Raw genomic sequence first — 27063 nt, 5'->3', positions numbered from 1 at the left:
TGTTGATGCAGGATGGTCAAGTGATTGCATATGAGTCTAGGAAGCTCAAGGACCATGAGCTTAAATACCTCACTCATGATTTGGAACTTGCAGCTACAGTGCATGCTCTAGTTCATTGGAGGCATTTCCTTTTATGACACAGGTTTGAGTTGCATAGAGATCATAGAAGCTTGTAATATATCTTTACTCAGCCAAACCTAAATGCACAATAACATCATTGGATGGAGTTCCTCTATGGATATGACTTTGATGTTCATTGCATTAAAGGGAAGGAGATGTCATAATGGATGCCTTGAGTAGGAGGTGACATGAGGTATCAGTGTTGTCATTGGAAGTGGATTTGCAAGGCCATATCTTGGAGGCTTTTCCTAGTGACACTTGGTATCAAGAGGTGAGGGCAAAGATCAAGTTTGGACATACCCTTGAGGGGAGATTTTCCAAATACTTTCTTGAGTCTGATGTACTACTATGATGCTTGGGGTATATATATGTACATGTATCGGGTGATCTTCATGCCTTGGTTTTGTCTGAAGAGCATCATGCACCATATTTTGCACATCCTAGTGTCAAGAAGATGGACGCTTATCTTAAACAACTATACTTTTGGGCAAGGATGATGTACAATGTTGTTGATTTTGTTTCTCAATGTCTTGAGTGCTAGAGAGTGGAGGTAGAGCATCAACATCCGATAGGTCTTTTGCAGCCGCATACCATTCCAGAGCAGAAGTGGGATACGATATCTATTGACTTTATCATGGGGTTTCCTATGTCATCATAGATACATGATTATATTATGGTAATAGTGGACAAGTTGTCCAAGGTAGAACATTTTTCACCCATGAGAGAATCCTACACAGCTTGTTTTGTAGCGCATGATTTCCTAGAGGATATTTTTTGTTTGCATGGGATCCCTCATCAGATTATTTCAGATAGAGATCTAGTGTTTACTTATGAATTGTGGATGTCTCTCCAGCATGTTTTGGCCATGTAGCTCAATTTTAGTTCAGCTTATCACTCAGAGACCTCAGACTAAGAGAGTGAATCAGGTTCTGGAGGATATGCTTCACATGTATGTGATGGACAAATAGGTGAATTGGGAGGATTATTTATACCTTGTTGAGTTTTCATACAACAAAAGGTATCATAGTTCTCTTGGCATGTTACCTTTTCAGGCCTTGTATGGTAGACCATGTCATACCCCTTTGAGGTAGGATAGTTTAGAGGACCATGTTCTTTTGGGTTGAGAGATTCTTAAGGATATGGAGCAACAGGTTATTTGTATTAGGGAACATTTTATTACTAGTTAGGACAGACAAAAGAAGTATGCAGATGCCCATAGGTTGGATTGCCACTTTTTTATGGTGATAGGGTGTTTTTGAGAGTGTGGCTGAGGAAGAGCCCCATTCATTATGGGAAAGGCTCTAAGTTGGCACCAAATTTTTTTAGACCATTTGAGATCCTTGAGAGGATTGGTCATGTTTCTTATCGACTAGCATTGCCACCTATCTTATCAAGCATCCACGATATTTTTCATGTTTCTATTTTGAGATAATATATTCCCGATGTGACCATGTTCTTGATTGAGATGCCTTGCAGGAAGTGAACATGCAACTTACTTTGGAGCCCATTTGTATCCTACAACATTAAAAGCTGACCATGTGAGGTTGGGACTTAGAGTAGGTAAGGGTCCACTGGGATCTGAACGATGAAACCTCTATGACTTGGGAAGATGCTACACGATTGAGGGGATTGTACCTCTATCTATTTGTTGGTTTCTAGGAGTAAGGCTATGCTAGTGGGGTAGGATGTAGTAGCTCTCATTTTTGGAGTCTGTACCTTGTTTATTTTGATTTTAGAGATACTTGATACTCATGTTATGTTTCATTTTGAGATGACATGAGGGTCATATGTTATACTTTGATTTCAATATCATAGATGGTATACTGCTATGCTATTCAGTTTATCATATTAGCATGTTGATGCTATTTTGAGATGATAGTAGGTCTTTGATGATATTTTTTTATCTAGTATTTTGGACATATCTCTTTTCTTGTTATGTGATGGATTTTATGCTATGGTGATTTACTTCATGATTTTTTCATTATGCTTAGTGTGAATGTGAGTGATGTAAATGGATTATTTAAGTATGATTGAGTAAATAGTTAAATTAGTTATTTAATACATTTATTGCTTTGGCTATGTTATTATATGCTATTTCACTTGATCGTGTGTTGTAGTGTGTAAGAATTATATCCTTGGTAGTGGCACATGGAGTTAGTGATTCAACTATTCATATTTACCAATGTTGTCCTTGTATGGTTGACGCATCTTTTAAATGTTAAATTAAACCTTTCGATGATTTTCTGAATCTAGACTCATTTGCATTATATGATTAGACTAGTGAGTGTGTTTGTGCATTTAGAGTTTTGCATTGTCACAAAGTTGTTAAGGCCTTTTGTGATTTTTGTTTTAGGGTTTTCAAGCTTTATTTAATTGATGTTTAATTTCTAGCATATTTTCCTTAGGTGAATTCCTAATACGAGGGATAACCTATTTTCATTTGGGTCGATTTAGAGTCTTGCTATTCTAACAGGCTATTTTCCCTAATCAAATACTCACTCGAAAACTAAATAAGTTTTGAAAAATGTAATTGTTTTCTCACTTCTCACTTTTGCAAAATACAAAATTGGGAGCTTTTTTCTGAAATCCTTCTTTGAAGGATTGTGTTTATGTTTTTTGTGAGAGTTTCAAGAGTGGGATCTTCACGAGGTTTGTAATTTTCAGCTTCTTTCATGGGATTATTATTTTATCAGGTTGATTCCCGTTTCAGCCCCTTTTGCTGTTAGGTAGGACCCTTCCATTTTCTTGTTTTAGCTCACTTTCTTTATCTGTCTTTTGTAGTTGTTTGTTTGGACGCTGAGAACTAGTGTTCCCCTCTATTTCTATTCATTGCTTTTGCCCAGTTGGTCAAGTATGAACATTTTTCTAGTATTTGGGATGAGGGTTTGGGGTTTTGCACTATTATGCTGACCGTTTTTGCATATGATGTTCGAACTCAAGTTTTATTAGATTTTTGAGGCTTTTGTGCCTAGAGACCAAATGGGTTTTAATTTTGAAGTTTTCCATTTTTTGGTGTTTTACCTCATTTTGTGTGCCACCATATTTTTTTGAGTTTTCTTGGCATGAGTTTGGTTGTGGACCTGGATCATCTATTTGGATGTCAGTCTGACCATTATGAAAATTTTATGTTGCATTGAGATACATGTCGCATATGTCCTCGTAAGTCTATTTTTAGTTGAGTGTATTTTTGCATTGTGTTCTCATCCAATCCTTATGTTATGATCACCATGATGGTGGTGCGCCACACATGAGTATGTACATGTACATTTGTCAGGTGATTTGTGGGGCTTGATCTTCCATGGTCCCTCCAGAAGTTATGATCATTGGGGTTGGGTTGGGTATATGGATGCCTATGGGCTCTCATTATTGGATGGGCATGGGTAGGGTAGGGTAAAATATGGAGGGGGCTTCTATCTTGTAGCCTGGTGACCATTGCCCATTGGGTTTGTAGAGAAAGTTTTAAGTAAGTGATAACTAAATAAAACACTAAGTTGTAATAAAATTTAAGATAATAAGATCTTAGTGCGAGAGCCTTCCATTGGGGAGTTGAGCTGCACAATCCAAGCTTGGGCTTTTGGATGCCAAGTGACTCTCCATGATATCAACCCATACTTAGTATCCCATTGAGTGTCTAACCAAGACTTGTTGTATAAGCATTATTTTATGATCTTGGTTTCAATCATCATTACTATCCAGCATGAGTGTTGACCATTGACGTCTACTTTATGTGTGTTAATGGTTGGATCATTATCTCCATCAACATGATGGGAGTGGACCTACAAGTTTCACATGGTTGAGAGGCATAGCTACCTATACCATTGCTGGGGACCGGTGTATAGAGACAGTCTACTATCCCAATGCAACTATTGTTGGATGTTTTCACTTGGTACTTCGGGTTCTGGATTATGCTTTCTTGTGATTTATGCTTTCATTGGAATGCTTGTATATCATGTTTAGATGATGTTAGTTGATTGACACATTCACTTATTATGATGTTTAGCATATGATAGATGATGTTATTTGCTTAGTTGAAGTATTTATTGCTTTCAGTTTAGCATGTTAGATTTCCTATTCTTATAATGTTATTACGTTTTAGTAGTAATGTCCTTATAAGACACCTCAAACTATCTAGTTGGTAGTTTGGGATGTTACGCATGGGGGATGGCTAGGACCTTTGAGGTCCCATAATGCTTTTACAGTTGGGAGCAACCACACACTTAGTTCATTATTTCAATTCATTGTGAAGTTGCTTCTATACATTGTGATGTTGCTTTCAATTATTTCCCTTCACTACTATGTTTAAATGTTTAAATTTAGTTCCTGGCTTTCCATATTTTGGTTATTTGATCAAGTGTCTTTCCTCGATATGTGGATTTGGTACTCCACAGTGTGGAGGAATTTCAATCCTTAGCTTTTTGTCCTTTTTTTTTCTAGCACATTATTTTTGATTCTCACATGAAATTGTACATTCTCACGTGAGAACGCAAAAGCTTGTGTGGTGGGCTGGGTTTTCATGTGTGAAAGCCTACACCAGTGTTGGGGTACTTTGGCTACTAGGTCAAGTACTTCCTTGTGCCCTTTGATGCATTTTCTCGCATGAAATGTAGATCCTCATGGGTAGTGTTACACTTCATCGTGTGAGATTCTGTCAGTCTGTTATCCTTGCACGAAAAATAGTGGGTATCCCTACTGGTTTTTGGAAAATGCATTTTGGTGTTTTAAGTACCCTTTGGATTTGTGAGTGTTTCCTTGCTTTTGCAGTTCCAAGATTTTAGGTTCTGCTATTGTAGTGGTTTTTCATCCTTCAGTTGGTCATGTCAGTTTGGGTAGTGGCACTTGGAGATTCGTTGGTTATCAGGATTGTGATTAAGTCTTCCATTGCGATCTTTGCAATCCCTATATGACGTTGTTGTGTGCACTCATACATGTAAATTTTTTTTAATCTTGGCTTGTATTTCATCCTTGTTCCAAGGATCTGCAGGCGGGGCATTACAGGCAACTAGCTTATTTCCCCTATTTGGTCTTCCAGCTCAAGAATGTTGTGATAATGACTTTTTGACAACTTTGCTCCATGAATTTCCTAAGAAACATTTAAAATTTTGAGAAATCCTTTCAAAATGATGGAAACTATGTATGTTCTTGAATGTGTCCATTAACCATTTTTTCCTCTTGTAAACTTTTATGATTGTCATTTCATTTTCTAAACATTTCACACAAGGTAGTTATTTTTTAATAGGAGTTTGGGTTGTGGTTCTTAGAATTTGATAAGATTAAGATTAGGGCAAAAATTTTGACCAAAATTAGGATTCCTAACTATTAAATTTTTCAAAAGTTAAGGATGGAAAAAGATTGAGATGTTGACTTGAAAGTAAATGTTGACCATAAACCTCTCAATTTTTTGGTTCTTCATAATCTAAACCCCAACCATTAATGATTAACTTTTCAAACATCATGGTTCCCTACAAAAAAGGAATGTTGACTGAGAGAGTGGAAATACTTTCCCTAATAGTTATGATTTTGTTGTTAAATTTTAATTTTAAAATTTTGACTAATTTAAAACTTGAAATACAAACTTCAAAATGTCATAATTTTTTACTGATAACTTCCATTTGAAAAATTCAATGTGGTGGCATGGATGTTTATATTCTTCTATTTAAAAAATTCTATGACTAGCTAATTTATTAAAAAGAATCACTAACTATATTATTATAATATTCAGAAATTAATTTCTAAACTAAAATACTAAGTACTGTCACTAGAAAGAAAATCAGATTTTTATAACAGTTCGGTATCATCACATAGTTATTTCCAAAATAGAATAGTAAATATAAAATAATCAAAGAGATTTCCAACTTAAGTCTGTAGATTATCAACATAAAAAATAATGAAATTTTCAAACATCGTTAATGGTCACTATTTCAGTTCTGAAAGGGTTTGAAAATAAGATTAAAATGGAACACACACAGTCCATGGGTTTTTTAAATCCGTCCACGGTTTTCCACATCGTAAACTCTTTTAACTTTTTAAATATCGTTGTGTCCTTATTTCATCACTGTCACATTTCTCCTTTATAATAAGATTCCACATCACATATTACTTCAATTATTAGAATCATTTTTAAAAACATATTGAACCCATTATTTTAGAGTTATCTTCATTAGGAAAACATCGACGCCAAAAATGTGCGATTAGATTTGTACAAGCTCCTCTTTACAGCCTCGTTTTTGTCAGGTTGTGCTTGTCCATAACTGATTCCTTGCCGAAATATATGAAATGATATTATCCGTTCACACAATTATATACTCTTGAACAGCTGTATACTTCAATTCCAAAGTCGTTTTTGGGTAACTACAATTAATATCCGCTTGATATAACTAGGCGTGGAATATTTCTGTTGCGGAGTTACTCCAAAACATGAAGATCCTATGGGTTTTGTTTTTTGTAGTTTTGTGTTATCGAGCAGAATCGGTACCCAATGGGCTCGGTCGGACGCCTCAGATGGGGTATAATGTTTTCAATTGCAAATGCTCCTGAATAAATTTACTAAACCTTAGGAATATTTAAATCTCCCGTTTGTTAATGCATGCATACTGATACAATAATTGATGTGTTTCTGTTCTTTGTTTAGATGGAACAACTTCAATCACTTTCCTGTTGGGATTAATGAAGGGATTATTGTTGAAATGGGTATTATTCATACTTTAGTTCTCAGCAAGAGTGTTATTGTTAGATTCTTGTGTGTTATACTCTGATGAATCTATTGTTGTAGGATTTTGTTTTGTTTGTTTGTAGTTTCTTAGTCTATAATATTCTACGTTTCGTATGACATGTTTTTTATTCGAGATAATGAGACAATTGAACTTGTGCTGATCAGGTGATCTTGATGGTTTGATCATGAAGTTTTTGTAATCTCTTAGAAATAATAGAATATTATTTATTGATTTATTTGTTTTTTATATTTGAAAATTTTCTTCTGTAAAATGTCTACATTATCAATTACAAAATCATATTGTGCGTAATATGCGGTGAGCTCCGCCATACAGTTGCAGGGGATGAGAAGGTCTTGATTATCTTTCTTTTTTTCCCCCCTTAATCCTTGATGTTAAAAGAATTGATTAGTGCATTCCTAGTATTTCTACGTTTCATAATTTTTTAAAATTTCACACTGATTAGTGATTATAACTGATTTTTAAAGAGATAATTACATTGATATGTGTGTTATACAGCTGATGCAATGGTAAACACTGGATTATCCAAACTAGGATATGTGTATCTGAATATAGGTCAGGTTTACAACCTTTTCTATTTATGTGTGTATATATTTCTTAACAAACTAGTTATTACTAATGTTAATCTGATTGTGTGAATAAAGATGACCGCTGGGCCAACCTACACAGAGACTCTAAGGTGCATAATTAAGAACTGAGAATTAATAGAATTTCATCTGTAATTTTTGATGTAATGAAACTGAAACCCTTCCATCTGATCAGGGTAATCTTGTTGCCAACTCTACTACATTTCCTTCTGGCATAAAGGCATTAGCAGACTATGTTCATTTCAATGGACTTAAGATTGGAATATATTCAGATGCTGGGTGAGCAAACAACAGATACCTGTTAACCCTAACAGGCCTATGTTAACAATTATATAACATCACAATCTTTTGAAAAATGAGATTAAATGTGGTCATTAAGTTAGCAACTTATTTTATATATATTGGTCTTGAATTCTCAGATCCCTGACATGTGCCGAAACCCAGCCAGGCTCTCTTGGGCATGAAGAGCAAGATGCAAAAACTTTTGCTTCATGGGTAAAATGTTACTGTCATTAGAATTATATTTCTTATTTGTATGAGGATTCTTAAATGGCAGCATATCATAATGCATAAATTATCTTTGTGTACAATCACTTATACATTGGTGCATTCAAAGATTAAAAAAGATTTTAGAATAATCTGTTGTTTCAATAATACTAAAGAAAAAAATACCATTGAACGATGAAAAAACAGGGAATAGACTATTTGAAATATGACAATTGTCATAGTCAAGGAGTGGATACTAAACACAGGTAAATGTCATATCTACACTAGTTCATGGATTTGTAAGTTTTTGGTCGATACACAGCTGTAAAACACGTTGGAAAACATCAGGTATACAAAAATGAGTGAAGCACTCAACAAGACAGGCCGCCCTATTTTCTATTCCATGTGTGAATGGTAAGAAGCTTTTCTGTAATCATATAAGAATGTATGTTTGTCCCTTTCTTCGGGATATATCAGTGTATTCATGTATTTGGTTTTACATTGGGTGTAAAAATAATTAGGGGCCAAGAGGATCCTTCCACTTGGGGCCCTAAGATTGCAAACAGTTGGAGAACTACAGGAGATATACACGACGATTGGGACAGGTATTATAAATATAAGACACGTCATTGTTATGGATTGCAGAGAAGATAGATTCACTCTCTCTTTATATATAGTTTACAGTTGGGCAAAATAATTCTTACTACTGAAGTTTCGTAATTTCAGTATGACATCTACAGCTGACCAGAATGACAAGTGGGCTAGTTATGCAGGCCCCGGTGGATGGAATGGTAATTTCAAATAGCTAATGGTATTATAATAATGTAAAGCTATAATTAACAACATTTAAGCCCTTTCCATATTGATACATGTTCTTGAATTGATGAATCAGATCCTGACATTTTAGAGGTTGGGAATGGAAAAATGACCACAGAGGAATATCGATCCCACTTTAGTATATGGGCTTTAATGAAGGTGATTAGCATGCTATAAATTTTGCGTATTATTTGAATGTCTTATTTTTTATATGGTCATTTCAATTGTACTCTTATCTGTAGGCACCCTTGCTTCTCGGTTGTGACATAAGGAATATGACCCTTGAAACTATAGAGATTGTAACCAATGTGGAGGTCATACAGGTCAACCAAGGTGGGGAACTAAAATATTATTTTTAATGAATTGTTTTTTATTAGCTTGTCTTAGTCTCTGTGTTTATCATGTGTTTTTCTTGGGCCCTAGATTCTTTAGGGGTGCAAGGAAAGAAAGTGAGCAAGAATGGCAACCTTGAGGTATTGAAATACTTATAAGCAATTATATGAGAATTATATTAAATTAAGATTTTAATGTTATTTGTAAAAGTCGAGTTACATTTACTATATCTATATATATAGGTATGGGCAGGACCATTATCAAAAGGGAGATATACAGTTGTTCTATGGAATAGAAGTTCTAAAAGAGCTTCTATAACTGCTACATGGAAAGATATTGGTCTTCAAGAAAAGAGTGTTGTTAACGTTAGAGACTTATGGAATGTAAGAATATTTTTACCCACTCTCTCCTTAAAAATATAATAACAAATATTTATTATGATAGAATATGTACTTATATATTTAGGTTGTATAATGTTTCCATATGCTATACGTTTAGAGTTCAAATTTAGCTGATTTTATGTCAAGATTTAAATATAACTTTGTGATTTTTGTTATTGTTGCAGCGCTCCAATCTTAAAGGAACAATGCAAGGGAATCTAACATCAACGGTTGATTCACATGCTTGCAAAATGTATATTTTAACACCATCCTCTAGCTAAGCATTGCATTGAAATAATTTGAAAGTATTAAACCACTGAATAATTATGATGTTACATCACATCATTGACTTGAATATTTATGTGAGGTTAATATTAAAAACGGGGTGATAACATATTTTAACATCAACTTAAGAATTCAAAACACTAGTAATATCAAAAATAAAATTCTAATATAAATATTTCAATGATTTTCTTTCTATGTGAAATAGATAAATCTTTGTAGTACAATAATTAATGTTAATAATCATATTTGATTAATATTTCATAGGGATTTTTACTAATTTAGAACAATGTCAAACTTTTGTTATATTTAAATCTTCTACCACTTCATTGATGATCTATCCTCTCTAGTTATTGACATTGCTAATTTGTGTTTTTCATAACTTCTTGTGTTGCTATATATGAGCATTGCTAAATAAATTTATTATTAAAAATTTAAAAGTCAAAATTTTATCTAAATGGAGAATCTTACTTCCTTGTTAGGCTTTCTCATGTTCTAAAACTGCTATCCAATATTTTTTCAATATTTGTCTAAATTCCACAAGTTGTGGGTTTATAATTAGAGATTTTTAGTATTTTACCACAATATTTTATGTGCATAAATTATATATATACTAAGGCAAGGACTAGTGCATGATAGGTTTAAAAGAGGAATTGAACTCAACTTCAACCTACCAATACTTCCCTGTCCAGAGTGACACATGAAAGTTTAGATAAGCAACCAATAATACAATATCAGATACAACATCCCAATAGGTGTTGTTGGTGCCCAAATTAATAGACTAGGTTTCCTATGGAATGATGATCCAATTATGCAAACTCCTAGTAGCAATTTTCCAACTACAGGTCCCACCTAGATAGGATGTGAACCTCTACAATTTTGGCTATGTAGGACCAAGGCTGGTAGGCCTATACCTCACACCTAAAGGTCTTGAGTAGATAATTTATAGGATTTTAGGTGTTGATTAAAAGATTAAATAGTTGGTAATTTTTTTTTTTGTAATAATCAAATATAAATGTATATAATGTGCAATGATTAGATGTTCTTGTCACTTGGATCTGTGTCATCAGGCCAATGCCTTAACCAATGGAGTATTTATCATATTTCTATCAATAACTTATAATGTTAATGTAACCCCAAGAGACAATCAGAAAATCTCTCTAAGATGAACTATTATCACTTTGATGAAGTGTGCATCATTGAAGATTATGTTTAAATCCAATATTAAGTCCTATTGAGTTTAACTCCCCTCAGAGACCAACAAAAAAGCAATTTAGATTGAACTATTAATGCAACATTACTATTTAACAAGTATTAAAAAATAACTCAATAGGATTCACTAAATAAGACTATCAATCAAAGTAAAAATTTAGGTTTAATCAAAGGAACAAGATAAATGAAAGAAGAATGATATCACAAAAAAATCCAACCAGCATGTTCGATCTTTGTATTGTTTTCGAAATTGTTCACCACAAAAATTTGTGTTGTTGGTGCATATAGTTAACAAAGAAAAAATCCCCTCTTAAAATCTTTAATTAAAATGCAAAAGGTTTTTAATAAAGTATTTAATCTTCAATGTTTCTCCCTTTTAAATCTCTTTCAAGTGTTTACACACATTAACTTAATGAGAAACTTTGTAAAGTATATAATTTAATTAGGGATTTCACATTTGATTCAAATTTTCAAAAGATATTTCTCCTATACATAAGCACCTTTACAAAAAAATATTTAACTTTCAAATATGGCTTATGGAGAATTAACTTTCTAATCTTTAAGGTAAATACATAATTTTGGAAAGTGAAAACATATTACCCTAAAATTGAATTTGATAATACTTTATTAAAATCATAAGAAACATCACCATATGATTTCATACTTGAAAAACTTAGGGTGGAAGTAAAATACATACTCCCTTTACAAAGAGATGAATATACTAAAACAAATTTTCAACATATACCTTTTAAGATTTATCTTTATAAAATAAAAGCATATATAAAACTCATTTCCATAAATTCATTTTAATAATCATCAAAGGTAAATATCCCTTTATAATTTACTTGTAAAAAATATATTGCATTAAACTTTCCTATCTAACTACCATTTGTGAAGAATAAAGTAGACCAATTGGTAGGGGTAGGGGGTAGTTAGGATAGGAAAGAGTATCAAGTCAAGAGGTCAAGTGTTCAAGTCCCTCTCTCCACCCTTTTGACAAAACCACTTTTTTTTTTAAAGGGAGAAATTAAAGCACTTAAAAAATATTTGACATTCTCATTTCAAGCTTTACCTTTAATGAATTTTACCATAATAATAAATCTTTTGCATGACAAGTGTACGTGCTATTTTTAATAATAGTTTTAAAAATTTAAAAATATAGAATAAAATAATTAAATTTTATAGCATAAAAAACACTTCCTTTTCAAATTTGGGACCAATATTTTTGGGTGGCAATAGTTGTAATTATTTAAATTCACAAATAAATAAACCACAATATGACCAACTGTGAGGTCTTTTAGTTTACGCCCATATAGAAATAAAAATTATGAAATCAAAGTCCCACCTCACATCTCTATCTACTACTATCCTAATTACTTCAAATGATAATCATCCTTTCCTACATCTAACCAAGATTGTTTATAGACAACTAAGCCACAAGTCAACTAGTTAGACATTTGATTAGAATAAAGGTCCATTCTTCAAAGAGTAAACCAAAACCCAAGAAAACATCAAGATGAAGCCACACACACTTGAATATGGGTTTATATGTGTGTTAGGAGTCAAATCCTAACTATTCTACATGCCACACCATTATAGGAAACCACACAAAATAAAATTGCACACCTCTCTTGATGAAAACTACAAGAAATAAGGATCGTGAAGAATGACACAGGAATTTGAGAAATATTAAATATTGAGTGTTGCACACATAGGAAAAGGATCTAGGATAGCTATTTGACATGATGTAAACTACACCTAACATGAAACTAGAAGAAAAAAATTCCACTTTGTGAAAATCAAACTAGTACAGAAAATAGAAAATACTTTTGGTTGATAAAGGATTTCTCCATGACCCAAGATGCTCTTGCATCATACACTCGGGATTGATAAAGAACTAATGTCCACATTAGACATTCCTCATATTTTGACCTGGATCATAAAGATCCAACTTAGTTTGTGTAATCTACGAATTGTCTTCAACTAGTTTTTCTTTCCACTAAACTAGGTATTCCATGTAGTCTTTTCTTGTTGTACTCTTTCTTATTCTCCTATTTAGGATATTCTTAATGTTGTCTTTCTTCATCTCAGTATAATCTAGGTTACCTTGCAACTCATCATTTGACTCAAAGTGCTCAAAGATATCGACAATATTGACTATAGGTGAAATATCCATTTCTTTTGGTAACTTCACTTCAGAAGCATTATTTCTATCAAATTTCCTTAGAATCTTACAAGGACCAATCTTCTTCATTTTTAGTTTGTTGCATGTACCAATTGGAAATATATTTTTCTTCAAATGAATCATAAACTCATCTCCAACTTCAAAAGATTTATGTCTCTTCGTCTTATCTACTCTATTTATATTCTAGATTGTTGTTCTATAAATTTCTTTTTACTTCTTCACGTAAAGTCTTAATGAAAATTTTTAATTCCTCATCTTCAACATTCTTCTTGTGTCAATAGGTAAATCTCTCAACTATGTGGTTCCCTTAGGATACAATCCATTAAAAATCTCAAATGGTGTCTTCTTAGTACTCTGATTCAAATAATTATTATAAAAAAATTCAACTTGTGCTAAAACCAAATCCTAGTTAGTAGGCTTATCCCCAACCAAACACCTCAACATATTACCCAAACTTCTACTCACAGCCTCAGTTTTTCCATTTTTTTGAGGGTGAAATGTAGAACTAAACTTCAACTCTGTATTTATCTTCTTCCAAAGTGTCTTCCAAAAATAACTAATAAACTTAGTATCTTTGTCTAAAATAATAGTTTTAGGTAAACCATGTAATCTTACCACTTCCTTAAAGAATAACTTAGCCACATGTACTACATCAGATGTTTTCTTGCAAGGTATGAAATGAGTCATCTTTGAAAATATGTCAGCCATTACCAAAATAGAATCACTTCCTCTCTAAGTTCTAGGAAAACCAAGAAAAAAGCCCATAGTGATATCTTCCTAAGGTTTACTAGGTATAGGCAATGGTGAATATAATCCCATGTTTTGACTAGTTGCTTTTTCTATTTGACAAATTTTGCAACCTCTAACCATTTTTTGTATGTCCTTATAAATATGAGGTCAGAAGTATCTATCTGAAATCAAATTCACTATTTTATCAATCCCAAAATTTCTAGCAAGTCCACCACTATGTTTCTCCTTTATTGTGTTCTCTCTCATAGATCCTCTAGGTATGCACAGTTGAATTCCTTTAAATAACATGTTTCTTAAATGAAATAATTAGTCCACTTATCACTCATCATATTTTATTTACAATCTTTTCAAGAATCTAAACAATCAGAATTAGTTTCATATGAACACTTCAAATCATCAAAACCAAGTACCTTGACTCTCATCTCTATCAAAAAATTTCTTCTTTGGCTCAAAGCATCACCAACCTTGTTTAGTTGTCCACTCTTTTGATTCAATGAAAAAGAAAAGTTCTATAAGAATTGAACCCACTTCATATGTCTCGAATTCAACTTATCCCAACTTCCCAAATACTAGAAATCTTTATGATTAATGTATAACACAAAATCTTTACACATTAAGTAATGTATCTATTTTTTCAAAGCTTGTATAATGACATAGAACTCTTGATCATAAACTAGATATTTTCTCTTAGCATCATTTAACTTTTCACTAAAGAAAGATATGGTTCTTCTTTCTTGACTCAAAACAACTCCTATAGCATTCCTACTAGCACCACATTCAACTTGAAATTTCTTTACTGAAATTAGGAAAAGCAAGTGTAGGCAATTTTGCAATCTTGTGTTTTGATATTTCAAAACTACTTTGTGCTCTATGTGTCCACTTGAAATCTCTTTTACCTCCCCTCATAGTTTTAGTCATGGCATTACAAATATAACTATAATTTATGATGAACTTTCTATAAAAACTTGCCAATCCATGAAATGATCTTACCATGACCTGAAATTACAAAACCAAGATACATAATCTCTTCTTTCATGTAAGAGAATTTCTTCATGTTAATCAACAACTCTTCTTCCTTTATCTTCTGCAATACTTGTCTCATATGTTCAATATGTTATTCTTTAGTTTTACTAAATATCAAGATGTCATCAAGATATGCAATTACAAATTTACCCAATAATTTCTTCAAAACTTCATTCACTAGTCTCATGAAAGTACTAGGTGCATTCACTTTAAATTGGAGGACATAACCAATCACTCATAAAAACCATCATTAGTCTTTACAAAGTTTTCCATTCCACTCCTTCTCTAATTCTTATTTGATCATAACCACTCTTCAAATCATTCTTTGTAAAATACTTGGCTCTGCTCAAACTATCCATTATTGCTAGAGTAATTAGATATTTTCTAATTAACTCTAGTTTTCTTAAGCTAAACTTTAGGCATATAATTATTAATTCTTTTATTAATTATTATGATGCAACCTAGGTTAGACCTTTTTAGGGTTTTGATCTCCTTTATAAGGATGATCTCTCTTTGTAATTATTAACCAATTCATTTTTTCATAATAGCAATCTCTTTTTTGCTCATCAAGAATGTCTCATTAATGGATCTGGGAAGTCCAACCTCCATAGCTTTTGTTTCTCTCTTTTTGTGATAGGTGTTTCCATGCAAGTGTTTTGTGGGAGCCGTGGGGTTGATCTGTCATCAACTTCAATATGGTATCAGAGCTTTAGATCTTCATGCCCTAGTTCTATTCTTGAGAGGTTTGGCATCAATTTTCAAATCTGAGCTTTTAAAGGATTTTTTTATTGTCCATCTAGGGGGTCACTAATTTTTGAGGCACATTAAGAAAAAATAGACATTACCGTTGAGATCAGAGTACTCAAAAATTTCCATTTCCATATAAAATATGTCTACTTTTGGATGCTGTTGAAATATGAGGCAAATTTCTTTTTGCACCTAGGGCGTTTTGACCTGGGCACACAAATCGAGATAGTGATTATTTTATTTTTCTAAAAAAGTAATTTGGAGGGAAAAATTGTACGAAGACTCGATACCCTTTTAGCTTTGTCTACACGAATGCAGGCCACATGCCTATGCTTCAATATACCTCCACATGCACCTACCTTTTTTGGGTATCTGCAACCTTCAATATACCTCCACATGCACCTACCTTTTTCGGGTATCACGCCTTTATTCTGCACTCCTTCTGGACCCTGCAACAATTTTATTGTTGTATTTAGATGTTTTTATTTGGAGGATTTTATTTTGAGTCACCAATGGAGACTTTTTTTTGGGAGTCCACACCTTATTCCCTCAACCTTGTCCCATCTTGCCAACAACTTTATTTTTAGAAGGCCTATGCTAAATTTTTTATGGAGACCCTACAAAAATCACCACCCACCATGGTATTTGATGCCTCTTTCATGGTAAGCCATGATTTTTTCTTGGCATGCCTAATGCCACGACACCTAGCCATGGCAATTTTGTAATAGTTGAGAGTGGTTCTATGGTGTTTGCAAGTGATTTTTTATCTGGAGGTTGTGGATTTGCATCTATTTGATTGAAGCCATTGACTATTGCACTTAGTTTGAGAGTCAAAAAAATGTTGATCGATGACATTCAAATAAGTGCAAGCCAAGATAGTTTCAATGAGGAAGCTTATAAAAGTGGCAGGGCCCACTTGGAGTTAATGCAACCTAGTTTCCACATCCCAATGTTAATCTGTGTGACATGATGATGAAGGGTGCTCCCCTTAATACCATAAACACATAACAAAAACAAAGAAACAACAACAAATGTGAGAACAACATATGGACTTCTTATTTTCATTGCAAATGTGGAATTATAGAATTCATAAGTATAATATGCTAACCCATATGGGTGCCTACATTATAGTAATCTACAAGACTAAGCTGTGAACTACCACCCAGAGTTGTTCTAGATTATGTTTGGGCCTTTCTTAAATAGGCAATTTTATGTCACCCGGGAAGGTTCTAGATGGTAAAACTTAATACCTAGGGCAGATAGACCCTAACAGTAGATATAGAGTTGGCCAAATACATCTTTGACATTGAATTTAGAAAATTTGGGTAGACAAACTTTGGAAGGCCATAACTCTCAAACCATTATTCTAATTGGCTATTATAGCCAATTTTTAGAAATGCTAGCTCCTAATCTACATGCTTGAAATAGTTCAAGTGCCCTTGTATTGAGTTTTCAAACCTCATCTAGGGTCTCTAAGGCCTTCAAAACTAAGTTCAATGATTTTTTCTCCAAAATATTCTAATAACTTCTCTGATACTTAAGTTGAAGCAATGATATTTTTACGGTAGGCTTATAATTCCAAAATGAATCTTCATCCAAAAAATCAAAACATTTTGAGCTCATATGAAAAACTTACTAAAAATAGCAAGTTCCTAGAAATAGTAACCCCCTTGTCTACTAGTCCTTATTAGAATAGAAAAGACTAAAAGTAAAAATATTTTTGGTTGATGCATGATTTCTCTTACACCCAAGATGCTCCTGCATTAGATGATCCTCACCTTGATGAGAGGTCACACCATTTGTTGAGGGAGAGTGATCCAGTTGGGCTTGCTACCTTCATATGGATCAAGTGACCTAAGCATTGGTGACATGGGTGGCTTGAGTGGATTAGGGTTGCATAGAAAAATTAGTGGCGATCTTCTTACCATTGCAATCGATGTGATTGGAGGCCACATAAACACACATTGTTTTTGTGCTAACATTTTTCCTTGGAGCTATGTTGGATTTGTAGGCAGTCAACTTGGTAAATAGCCCAGTGTACCATGTGCATCCAAATTGGTTTAATCCAAGCCAAATATCCTCCTCAAAGAATTTTTTTCAGTTCCAAAAAAAGTCATGGTACAGTGGACCGTATGGAGGTCTTCAAAGAGGTCCTTCATGTTTGTCATTCTAGGATGACACATCCACATGATGCCATCCATGAACTAGACATCATTGTTATTATAGGACTCTATGTAGCATCGAGGTCTTCAACACAAAGTGTAGATTATTTCTTGTACATGAAGTTGGTGACTTTTTAGGCATCTTTCTTGCCTTTCAATTGTTAGATCACATATTATATGGAAGAATTGGTGGCATTTTCTAGTGCATGGAGATTTATGTGAACTTTATGATGCCATTTTTTGAATGGTGCTCCATTGATTTTGGAGCTTTGTACTTGGACTCCACTCCAATTTCCACCTTGACCTGCCACATCATATTTCATGACTGACCCATTTTTTCACATTTGCAATGCCATTTTTTAATTTTCACAATAATTTTTTAAAAGTGATTCCCATTTTTTTGGAGGATGTTCATAGAGGTTGGCATGACATATGGTATTTTATTGGCCATGTATCCTTTTTTACCACATGATGTGATTATTGGCCACCATTTTTTAATTAGGCACCAACACTTTGATCTGGCTCTTGTCTTTGGTAGTTGGACATTTTCTCCAACAGAGGTCTTTTTCTGGCATTTTTTCTGCCTCAACAGTCATTTTTCCACCAAATTTGGGATCGTCACTTGTTGAGATCAGCGCTATATCAACATTGCATTAGTATTCCTGTCACCTCCTTGGGCTCTATTTGGACCTACCTTCACTTTCTTGCTGATATCGCGAGCATACAAACTACATTTACTAAAATGAGATATTGTTGGAAAGTTGGTTCCAAGCATGTCATAGTGGTACAATTAGTTTTCAGTTTTGATTCATTTTTAATGCTATTTTCTACTGTCAAAGTCAGGGGTATAGTTTTGCACTCTAGGAGGCATTCCTTGAGCATCCAATCTTTGATTTGGGAAATATTTATATATTGCTAGAGAGGTCTTTCTAGGTTCTTTCCAATGATATTGATTATTTTTTGAAACTTTGCTCCAGGCAAATTCTATTCAGTCTTTTGTATTTTTTCATTCTAGTGGATATCTTTTTTGTTTCATGTCCAAGGATCAATTTCATTGCTTCAAATGATTCATCATGACTTGTACTATCTACCATATTAGTCTTATGTCTCTTTTGGTCTATTTAGACATCATTTATATGCATTCTTGCAAATGCAATGAGATAAAGTGTCATATTGAATCTCTATTTTTGTTTTAGTTATTTTGCCTTGTTTTTCCTTCTAATTTGAGCAATTTCATCTAAGGAAACTCATGTATATTATTGTATTCTTGAGATTTACCATGTCTTGTGTCTTATTGTACATGCACTACTCTTTGATTAAAGTGCCATGTGGGGTTGATGTTTTACCTTTATTTTCCATCTTCCTTTGACTAGTGAGTGTCCCTTCCATGCCATTAGCCTCATGATGTGTCTAAGATTGATCACCTTAGCACACACATATGTACTATTTTGTGCATTGTGATCATGAATACTTGATGTGTAGTTCTTTTGGCCCATTTTCTAGTTTCCTGTCACCTCAGCCTTGTTTGCATTGGGGGGGGGGGGGGGGGGGATTCTTCTATTGTTTCTCATGCTTCCTTGGTTTGATTGATTAGCTCTTCATGCTTTGGTGTTTCATACCATTTGTATCTTTGAGTTGAGCTATTTTCCTTTATGTGCCTCCTGATTTGATTCATATTATAGTCTTCTCTATCTGGTCAGGTTCTATTTTAGTGGAAATTCTTCAGATTAGTAGTTACTTTTGATAGAGCTTTACAAATTCTACATGCTTCAGTGGTGTTCTTGATGATCATCTTTTGTCCCTATCTTCTGGGACATTCCCTAGATTGGAGATTTCTTTAATCCTTCACTAGTTTCTTTTAGAATATTTTCCATCTCTTTTTGTAGTAGGTTTTATCTCATGTGGTCTTCTCTATTTCTCCTCTTTTAAGAGATTTGGTTTTCCTTGGGTACCTCATCAAGCCTTATTGCTAAGACCCAAAATCTACTTTCTGTATTAGTTTCTAGGTTTTTAGCTACTTCCTAAGTTTATCTTAAGGGGGGGGGGTGTTAGAGTAATTAGATATTTCCTAATTAACTATAGTTTTCTCAATCTAAACTTAAGGCATATAATTTCACTAGTACATTTGGACCCAATTTTTGACCAAGGTTCATCATTATTTTTCTCATCAAAATTTTGACCAAATTTTAGGTTGGTCAAAATTTCGATGAATACATTCATCAAAATTCTGACCAACCTGCAATTTATTTTTCAAAATTTTGACCAACCTATAATTTGGTCAAAATTTTGACGAGAAAAATAGCGACAAACCTTGGTCAAAGTTTGACCAAAATTGGTTGAAAATTGGGTCCAAATCTACAATTCTTTTATTAATTATTATGATGCAACCTAGGTTAGACCATTTTAGGGTTTTGATATTCTTCATAAGGATGATCTCTCTTTGTAATTATTAACCAATTCATTTTTTATAATAGGAATCTCTTTTTTTCTCATCAAGAATGTCTCGAGGAATTCTAGCCTTCATAGTTTTTGCTTCTCTCTTTCTATGACAAGTGTTTGCATGTAGGTGATTCTTAGGAGCTATGGGGTTAATCTTTCATCAACTTCAATAATTATGTCATCCATCCTAGGTAAAGGAAATCAATACTTCAAAGTTATCATATTTATAGCTCTAGAATAAGTGCACATTCTCCATTCTCCATTCATTTTAGGTGCTAACACAACATGTGTTGCACAATGATACAAACTTTCACTAATCAAACCTTTCTCAAGAAATTCTTCCACTTATCTATTCAACTCAATCTTATCATAGGTGTCAACCTATGTGGTGCTTTATTAGGAAAACTAGCTCCAGGTATCAAATCCATACAATGACTTATACTTCTCACAAGAGGCAAAACATTAAGTACATTATTAGAAATGATGTTATGAAATTCGTCCAACAAAGATCCATTCTTAGATGCATGTTCTAACTCATCTTATTTCTCAGTCTTCCTAGGAATAAAAGAAAAACAAACATTATGTTCTTTCATTCCTTTTGAAAATTTCTTACCCTTAACCAAGCATACTCTGATTGTGGTATAGTGACCCTCATCAAGATCTTCTACCAAAGGAAATAATACTTGCTTCTTTCCATTAACCCAAATAGTGTATTGATTCAATCTACCATCATGCAAATCTTGTCTACCAAAATTCCAAGGTCTACTTAAAAGAATATGACAATAATCTATAGGAATAATATCATAGAAGACTTCATCATGATAATTTCCAATTGTAAATTTAATAAGACATTGCTCACTTACAAGTAATTTTTATCCTTTTGGATTCAAGAAACATCATAAGGAGTAGGATGTCTTAATCTCTGAAATTGTACTTTATTAACTAGATCCTTAGATGCCAAATTATCTAAACTTCCACAATTAATGATTACTTTGCAATACTTTCCAACAAGCTTATATCTAGTCTTGAACAAGCTTCCCCTCAAAATAGGTTCCTTGCCAACTTCTTTATTCTACAAGATCCTTCTCAACATTAGGTTCTCACCACATTTTTGTTCATTAGGTGTTTCAAAAAATTATTCACAAGCCAAAGTGTTTATAGGATATATGTCCTTCTACACCACATTTGTAACAAGTACCTCTAAACCAAGATCTCTCTTCTCTTTTCCCTCTATTATTAATCCTAGACTAACCAATATAGGTACCTCTAGAGTAATTGCCTCTTTTACCAGTAGGTTCCTCTATCGATCCTTTATCTTGTATTGCGTCAAGCCATATCTACTACTTTATCCATATGTTCTACCTCTACTTCTTTGAATCTACCACCTCTTCCTCTCTCTCTTTGTTTGCATCTTTTGGCCAACCTTTCTAAAGCCTTTAAATCATATGGATATGTTTTTTCTACACTATCCAACTTAACACAGCTGATCTTATCTTGAATTGATGTTCTTAGTGTTAGAAATAGGAATTACTTGGGTGGGGGGGGGGGAGGGTGGTGGTTTTGGGGGTGGGGTCTAGTGTATTATTAATTTAAAAACTTTAGTCGGCTACTAAATATTATTTATTACTCTGAACCATACAAAAGAAAGTAAAAAGGGTAAAAGTTCAAAGTTGTGTCACCTTTTAGGCTGACTTATCAAAACACCTAAATTTTAGTATTTCTATCTAAAATTCAATTTTTTTTAAACATATGATCTATATAAATTCATTCTAGCTCGGTTATATATGGTCTCACACTTTTCCAATTGGAAATGTCTATTAAATGCATGTTTTATACTAGTTTGTATCCAATTACTAAAGAAATACAATTATTTCAAAAAAGTGGCGTTTCAATAACTCTTACTATTTTTTATGATTTTTTTTAATAACATATAAACATTACTTTATAGATCTTAGAGTCAAGAATATTCTCATGTAGATTTTATAGTGTTTTAATTAGATATTGTATATTGTAATTAAAAAATCCCACAACCACATATTTTAACACTCGTAAAGATGTTAGTTTTGAGAAAGAAAAAAATATTAAATCGTATAAAAAAATATAAAATTTATAGGACCTTCTAGAGGACAGAGTCGTCTTCTAGAATGTATAACTTTTCTCTTGGTTAGAATAGATTTATTTTGAAAAATGTGGTGGGAGCTGAAAACTATCAATTTTTGGTGAGTTGAAATTTCAATCTATATAAAAGAGAAAATATAGGTCTAAAGCCAAATTTCATTTTTTATTGTTCTAGATATATATGTTAGCTATAACATAGTCTAAAATCAAAGAAAAATATGTTTATTTCCATATAGTTTTGTGGCGGGAACTAGACCCCTAATTTTTAGTGTTTTTTAGCACCTAAAAAATTATCTAAAAAATAGGAAAATCTATCAATTCTTATTCCAAATAATTATTAAAAATTATAATCCTAAAATTCATCCATTTCTACACATTTCATTAGTTTACTTCATTTCCAAAGTCAAAATAATAATACCAATTTTATGTCATTGAAGGTGAATAGTTATACTTTTGTTAGCCTTTTCCTTTACAAAAGGGTGACATAGGTTTGTGCTTTTACCCACAAGTAATGCTGAATAGTAACAATAGCCATGCACAAAGATAACTCATTACACCATATTTTGTTAACTAGGGAAATTTTGGCCAAGGGAAAACCCCAGTGGGGAAGATACCCACTAGATAATATATTGATATGTATGTTCCTTGTTAGAGGATGGTTCTAGTTAGCAGACTTTGAATCCTTGTTAGGAGATTCCAACTATGTTAGGAGTTCTAGTATAGTAGATGCAAGATGAACCCACTTCCCAAACATGCATTTCCAATTACAAGAAGAGCTCACTACCTAAATAAGGAATTAGTCTTCTAGTATAAATGTGCTATAACTTCTTTCTTGACTGATCTTTGATCTTTAGCTTGATCTTGGATCACAAAAATAGCTTCTAAAAACTTCACATATAACGTTTCACAAAAGTTTGCATATAATTGCTCAACACAACATATCACTTTTTAATCACAACTTGCACTTGCACAACACATTTTAATTTACAAGATGTCCTTTCTATAAATACCATTCCTTTCCACAAATTGTTGGTAGGTCAGCTAAGACCACAATATACTTTTCCAACTTAGAGTAAACATTTATGATGTTTTTGATAAGATAAACAGGTTTTATAGGGGCCCTGAAACCCAAAAGTTAAAATATAACCAAGGCTGATAATAAACAATTAAAGCCCAACCAAAATTAAACAAGTCACAAGGTTGATAAAAAGCATGATAAGCCCAACCAAAAACTAAGGCCAACCAAAGGGCCAGTTCAACTTACAACCAAAAATCCAAAACAAGAAAAAGCCTACTTGACAAAAAACAACAGTAAACTAACAACAAAAGACAAGAAAAAATAAACCAAGATTACTCTTCTATCTTTTGCTCGAGCTCGAGCATTGTCTATGTTACTGTTGGATACAATTGATAATTGCATGATTGTCTTTGATGTTACACAAATGTCATATCAGTCATCAGACAGAGTCTACCGAGCTCAGAAGGTAAGTACAGCTGTTGACAGAGTTTACCGAGCTTGCAAGGTAAACAAAGGAAGTTCAGTGTTTACCGAGCTCACTCGGTAATCAAAGGATTTGTTGCCGAAAGACAGTGTTTTCCGAACTCACTCGGTAAACAAAGGATATGAGATAGGTTGTCAGTATTTACCGAGCTCACTCAGTCATCAAAAAAAGTAGCAGACAGTGAAAAGTAGTAGACAGTATTTACCGAGCTCACTCGGTCATCGAAGAAAAGTAGCAGACAGTGAAAAGTAGCAGATAGTATTAACCGAGCTCACTCGGTCATCGAAGAAAATAGTGTTAACCGAGCTCACTCGGTCATCAAAGGAAAGTCGGAGAAATCAGTGTTTACCGAGTTCACTCGGCGACTGAAGGATTTCACAAAATTCTCTGTATTAACCGAGCTCAGTCGGTTAACACAAGAATTATTTTCTGTGCAGTATTTACCGAGTTAAGTCGGCCAGCGAAGGATTTCTCGAAGGTTAAATAATTAAAGTTAATTACTTTATGTAATGTATGAAGCCGACTTATAGCACAATTATTTATAATTGTAACTTGTAATTGAGCCGACTTGATAATCTGAAAGGTATATATGAAAGATCAAGTTGCGAATTCAAGTATGAAGTATGAATGTGAAAAAGCGAACAGATATGATTGAATATCTAAAATGCGAAGGAAGGTTAGAGCAAGTTTTTGAAGGATCAGAGATGCAGAGTTGCATTTGATCAGAGAGGAACAGAACAGAGATCTGTATCAGCAAAGATAAGTTGTATTTATTTCAGATCACTCATTGTTACTTTCTAACAATTGTAACAGTGTTTTCAAATCTCTTAACAGAGTGGGTTTAACAACCTTTTGTAAAATCCTCTAACAAGGTGGCAATTCAGTTGAATTGATCTAAAGACCTCTAGCAAGGCCACTCCTAGCAGGGTGATTAAATCCTCTAACAAGGTCGCACCTAACAGTGTGTTTTGTAACCTTTAACAAGGTTGGCTCCTAACAGGGCTCACTTCAGAAGAGTGAAAATCAGTAACTAGTCACATTGGTGGTTTTTCCCATATTGGGTTTCCACATTAAAACTGGTGTCTCTTGTCTCTTGTTTCTTGTGTTTTCAGTTTGATTATATGAGTGTCAGCAATGAGTATTTCCTTTGACATCTTAAGGGACTTGTGGGAAAAGTTTTTGTAGTAACTGATTCACCCCTCCCCTCTCAGTTACTCCATTCTCATTTCCAACAATTGGTATCAAAGCTTATTGGTGCTTGCAGGAAAAGATTTCAAGGATCTAAGCCAAAGATCAAGATGTCTTACAAGAGAGAAATTCCAAGACTCAACAAAAATAACTTCTCTGCATGGCAAGGATTGATGAAACTTCATTTGGCTACTATTGGTGATACAGGACTGAAATATCTTGATGAAAAATACAAAGAACCTTCCGGCACATTATCTGTCAATGATATTGTTGAAAAGAAGACTCATAACAATATGATGATAGACATTGCATCTGCACTAAGCTATGAAGAATTTGATGATATCAAGGATTGCCAAACCGCTTTTGACATGTGGAACAAGCTGAAAGAAATCTATGGAGGAGATGACAATGTGAAAAGAGCAAAAGCAGAAAGTCTAAGAGGACAATTTGACCAAATGAGAATGAGAGAGGATGAAAACATTGCAAAATATGTTGATAGAATCAAAGCATGTGTCAGTGCAATCAGGGCATCTGGAGGTGATATCAAAGAAGAGACGGTTATAAGCAAAGTTCTCAGAACCTTGCTTCCCATCTGTGCAATCAGAGTTTCTGCAATTCAAGAAAGAAGGTGTGAAGCAAATCATAATATCAATTTGGAGGCTATAGTTGGAAGACTAACCGCATTTGAACTAGACAATTTCGACAACTATGTTCCAGCTTCTAAAAACACTGAATCAGCATTTGAGGCCAAACTTTCATTCAAAGATAAAGGCAAAAAGAAATCAGAGTCAGAAAGTGATGATGAATCAGACCAAAGTTCAGACAGTGATCTTGAAGTAATTGAAGCTCTACTGGCAAAGAAATACTCCAGAGGCAGAGGAAAATATAAAGGTAAAGTTCCTCTAATCTGTTTTTCATGTGAAGAAATTGGTCATATTGCAGCTAGGTGCCCAAACAAGCAGAAAAATGATGAAAAGAAGGGTCATAAATGGAATAGAAAGAAAGATCACAAATCATTCAAGAACAAAGGTAAGAAATCATGTTTCATGGCTGAAAATTCTAAGGATTCTGATAATAGTGAAGATGAAATTGTTTATATTGCTGTGAAAGATGATTCTGATCATGATGAGGAAGATAAAATGGCTCTTATCTCTCATATAAGTATGAATGATACATGGATTATAGACAGTGGTTGCTCTCATCATATGACTGGTGATAAAACTAAGTTTGATCAGTTTGAAGATTATGATGGTGGCAGTGTAAGGTTTGGTAATAATGAACCTCATTTCATAAAATGAAGAGGAAGAATCTCTCTAACCAAAGAACTTATATGCAACAATGCCTATTGGGTTGAAGGTCTTAAACATAACTTGCTAAGTTTGGCACAGTTACTCAATACTGGATTTAAGGTGGAATTCATGCATGGAAAGGCAAGACTGTTGAATGAGCAAGGAAAGCTGATAGGTTCTGGCACACAAACTAAAGGTAACTTGTTCTACCTAGAACTTGGTGAATGCTCATGTTTTATTGCTCAAATTGAAGAAAGTTGGTTATGGCATAAGAGGTTGTGTCATGTCAATTTTGATAATCTGGTAAAGATAAGCAAATTCAAAAAGGTAAGAGGCATTCCTAATATAAAGAAACCTGAGGTCGGTTTATGCAAGAATTGTCAGATTGGTAAAATGGGAAAGACTAGTTTTAAAAGTAAACGCTATCAGTCTGAAGATATATTAGAAATTGTGCATACTGATTTATGTGGACCCATTGGAATTGAAAGTTATACTGGAGAAAAGTTCTTCATTCTTTTTGTTGATGATTACTCAAGAATGATGACTGTTATGTATCTAAGGAATAAATCAGAAGCTTTTGAGAAATTCAAATGGTACTTGGCAAGAGTAGAAAAAGAAACAGGGAAAAGATTGAAATGCTTAAGGTCAGACAGAGGTGGTGAATTCATTTCACATGAGTTCAATAACTTCTGCATCGAAAGAGGAATTAAAAGACA

General features: G+C 33.5%; 1 protein-coding gene across 1 annotated transcript; it reads left to right on the top strand.

The window, feature by feature from the left end:
* Nucleotides 1–7259: 7259 nt before the first annotated feature.
* On the top strand, nucleotides 7260–9873 carry LOC149546910 (alpha-galactosidase-like). The gene is made up of 13 exons (XM_089794687.1): nucleotides 7260–7403; nucleotides 7493–7527; nucleotides 7611–7714; nucleotides 7855–7930; nucleotides 8129–8187; nucleotides 8270–8335; nucleotides 8443–8526; nucleotides 8648–8712; nucleotides 8814–8896; nucleotides 8980–9070; nucleotides 9161–9210; nucleotides 9313–9453; nucleotides 9636–9873. The coding sequence occupies exons 1-13, from the start codon at nucleotides 7355–7357 to the stop codon at nucleotides 9729–9731; spliced, it is 999 nt and encodes a 332-aa protein (XP_089650813.1). The 5' UTR covers nucleotides 7260–7354; the 3' UTR covers nucleotides 9732–9873.
* Nucleotides 9874–27063: the final 17190 nt, after the last annotated feature.

This window comes from Cupressus sempervirens, chromosome 7 (assembly GCF_028749045.1).
Source record: "Cupressus sempervirens isolate cs-2001-9-10 chromosome 7, ASM2874904v1, whole genome shotgun sequence".
Taxonomy (NCBI): Eukaryota; Viridiplantae; Streptophyta; class Pinopsida; order Cupressales; family Cupressaceae; genus Cupressus; species Cupressus sempervirens.
Note: the sequence above shows the minus strand (reverse complement) of the source record. Positions and strands in the feature narration are given on the sequence as shown.

What these genes read in the sequence shown, in the direction of transcription:
- LOC149546910 (XM_089794687.1), top strand. Translation starts at nt 7,355, where the DNA reads ATGGTAAACACTGGATTATCCAAACTAGGATATGTGTATCTGAATATA. An exon ending in ACCTACACAGAGACTCTAAG is followed by an intron (nt 7,528 to 7,610) that starts GTGCATAATTAA and finishes CCATCTGATCAG; the next exon opens with GGTAATCTTGTTGCCAACTC. An exon ending in AGGCCCCGGTGGATGGAATG is followed by an intron (nt 8,713 to 8,813) that starts GTAATTTCAAAT and finishes TTGATGAATCAG; the next exon opens with ATCCTGACATTTTAGAGGTT.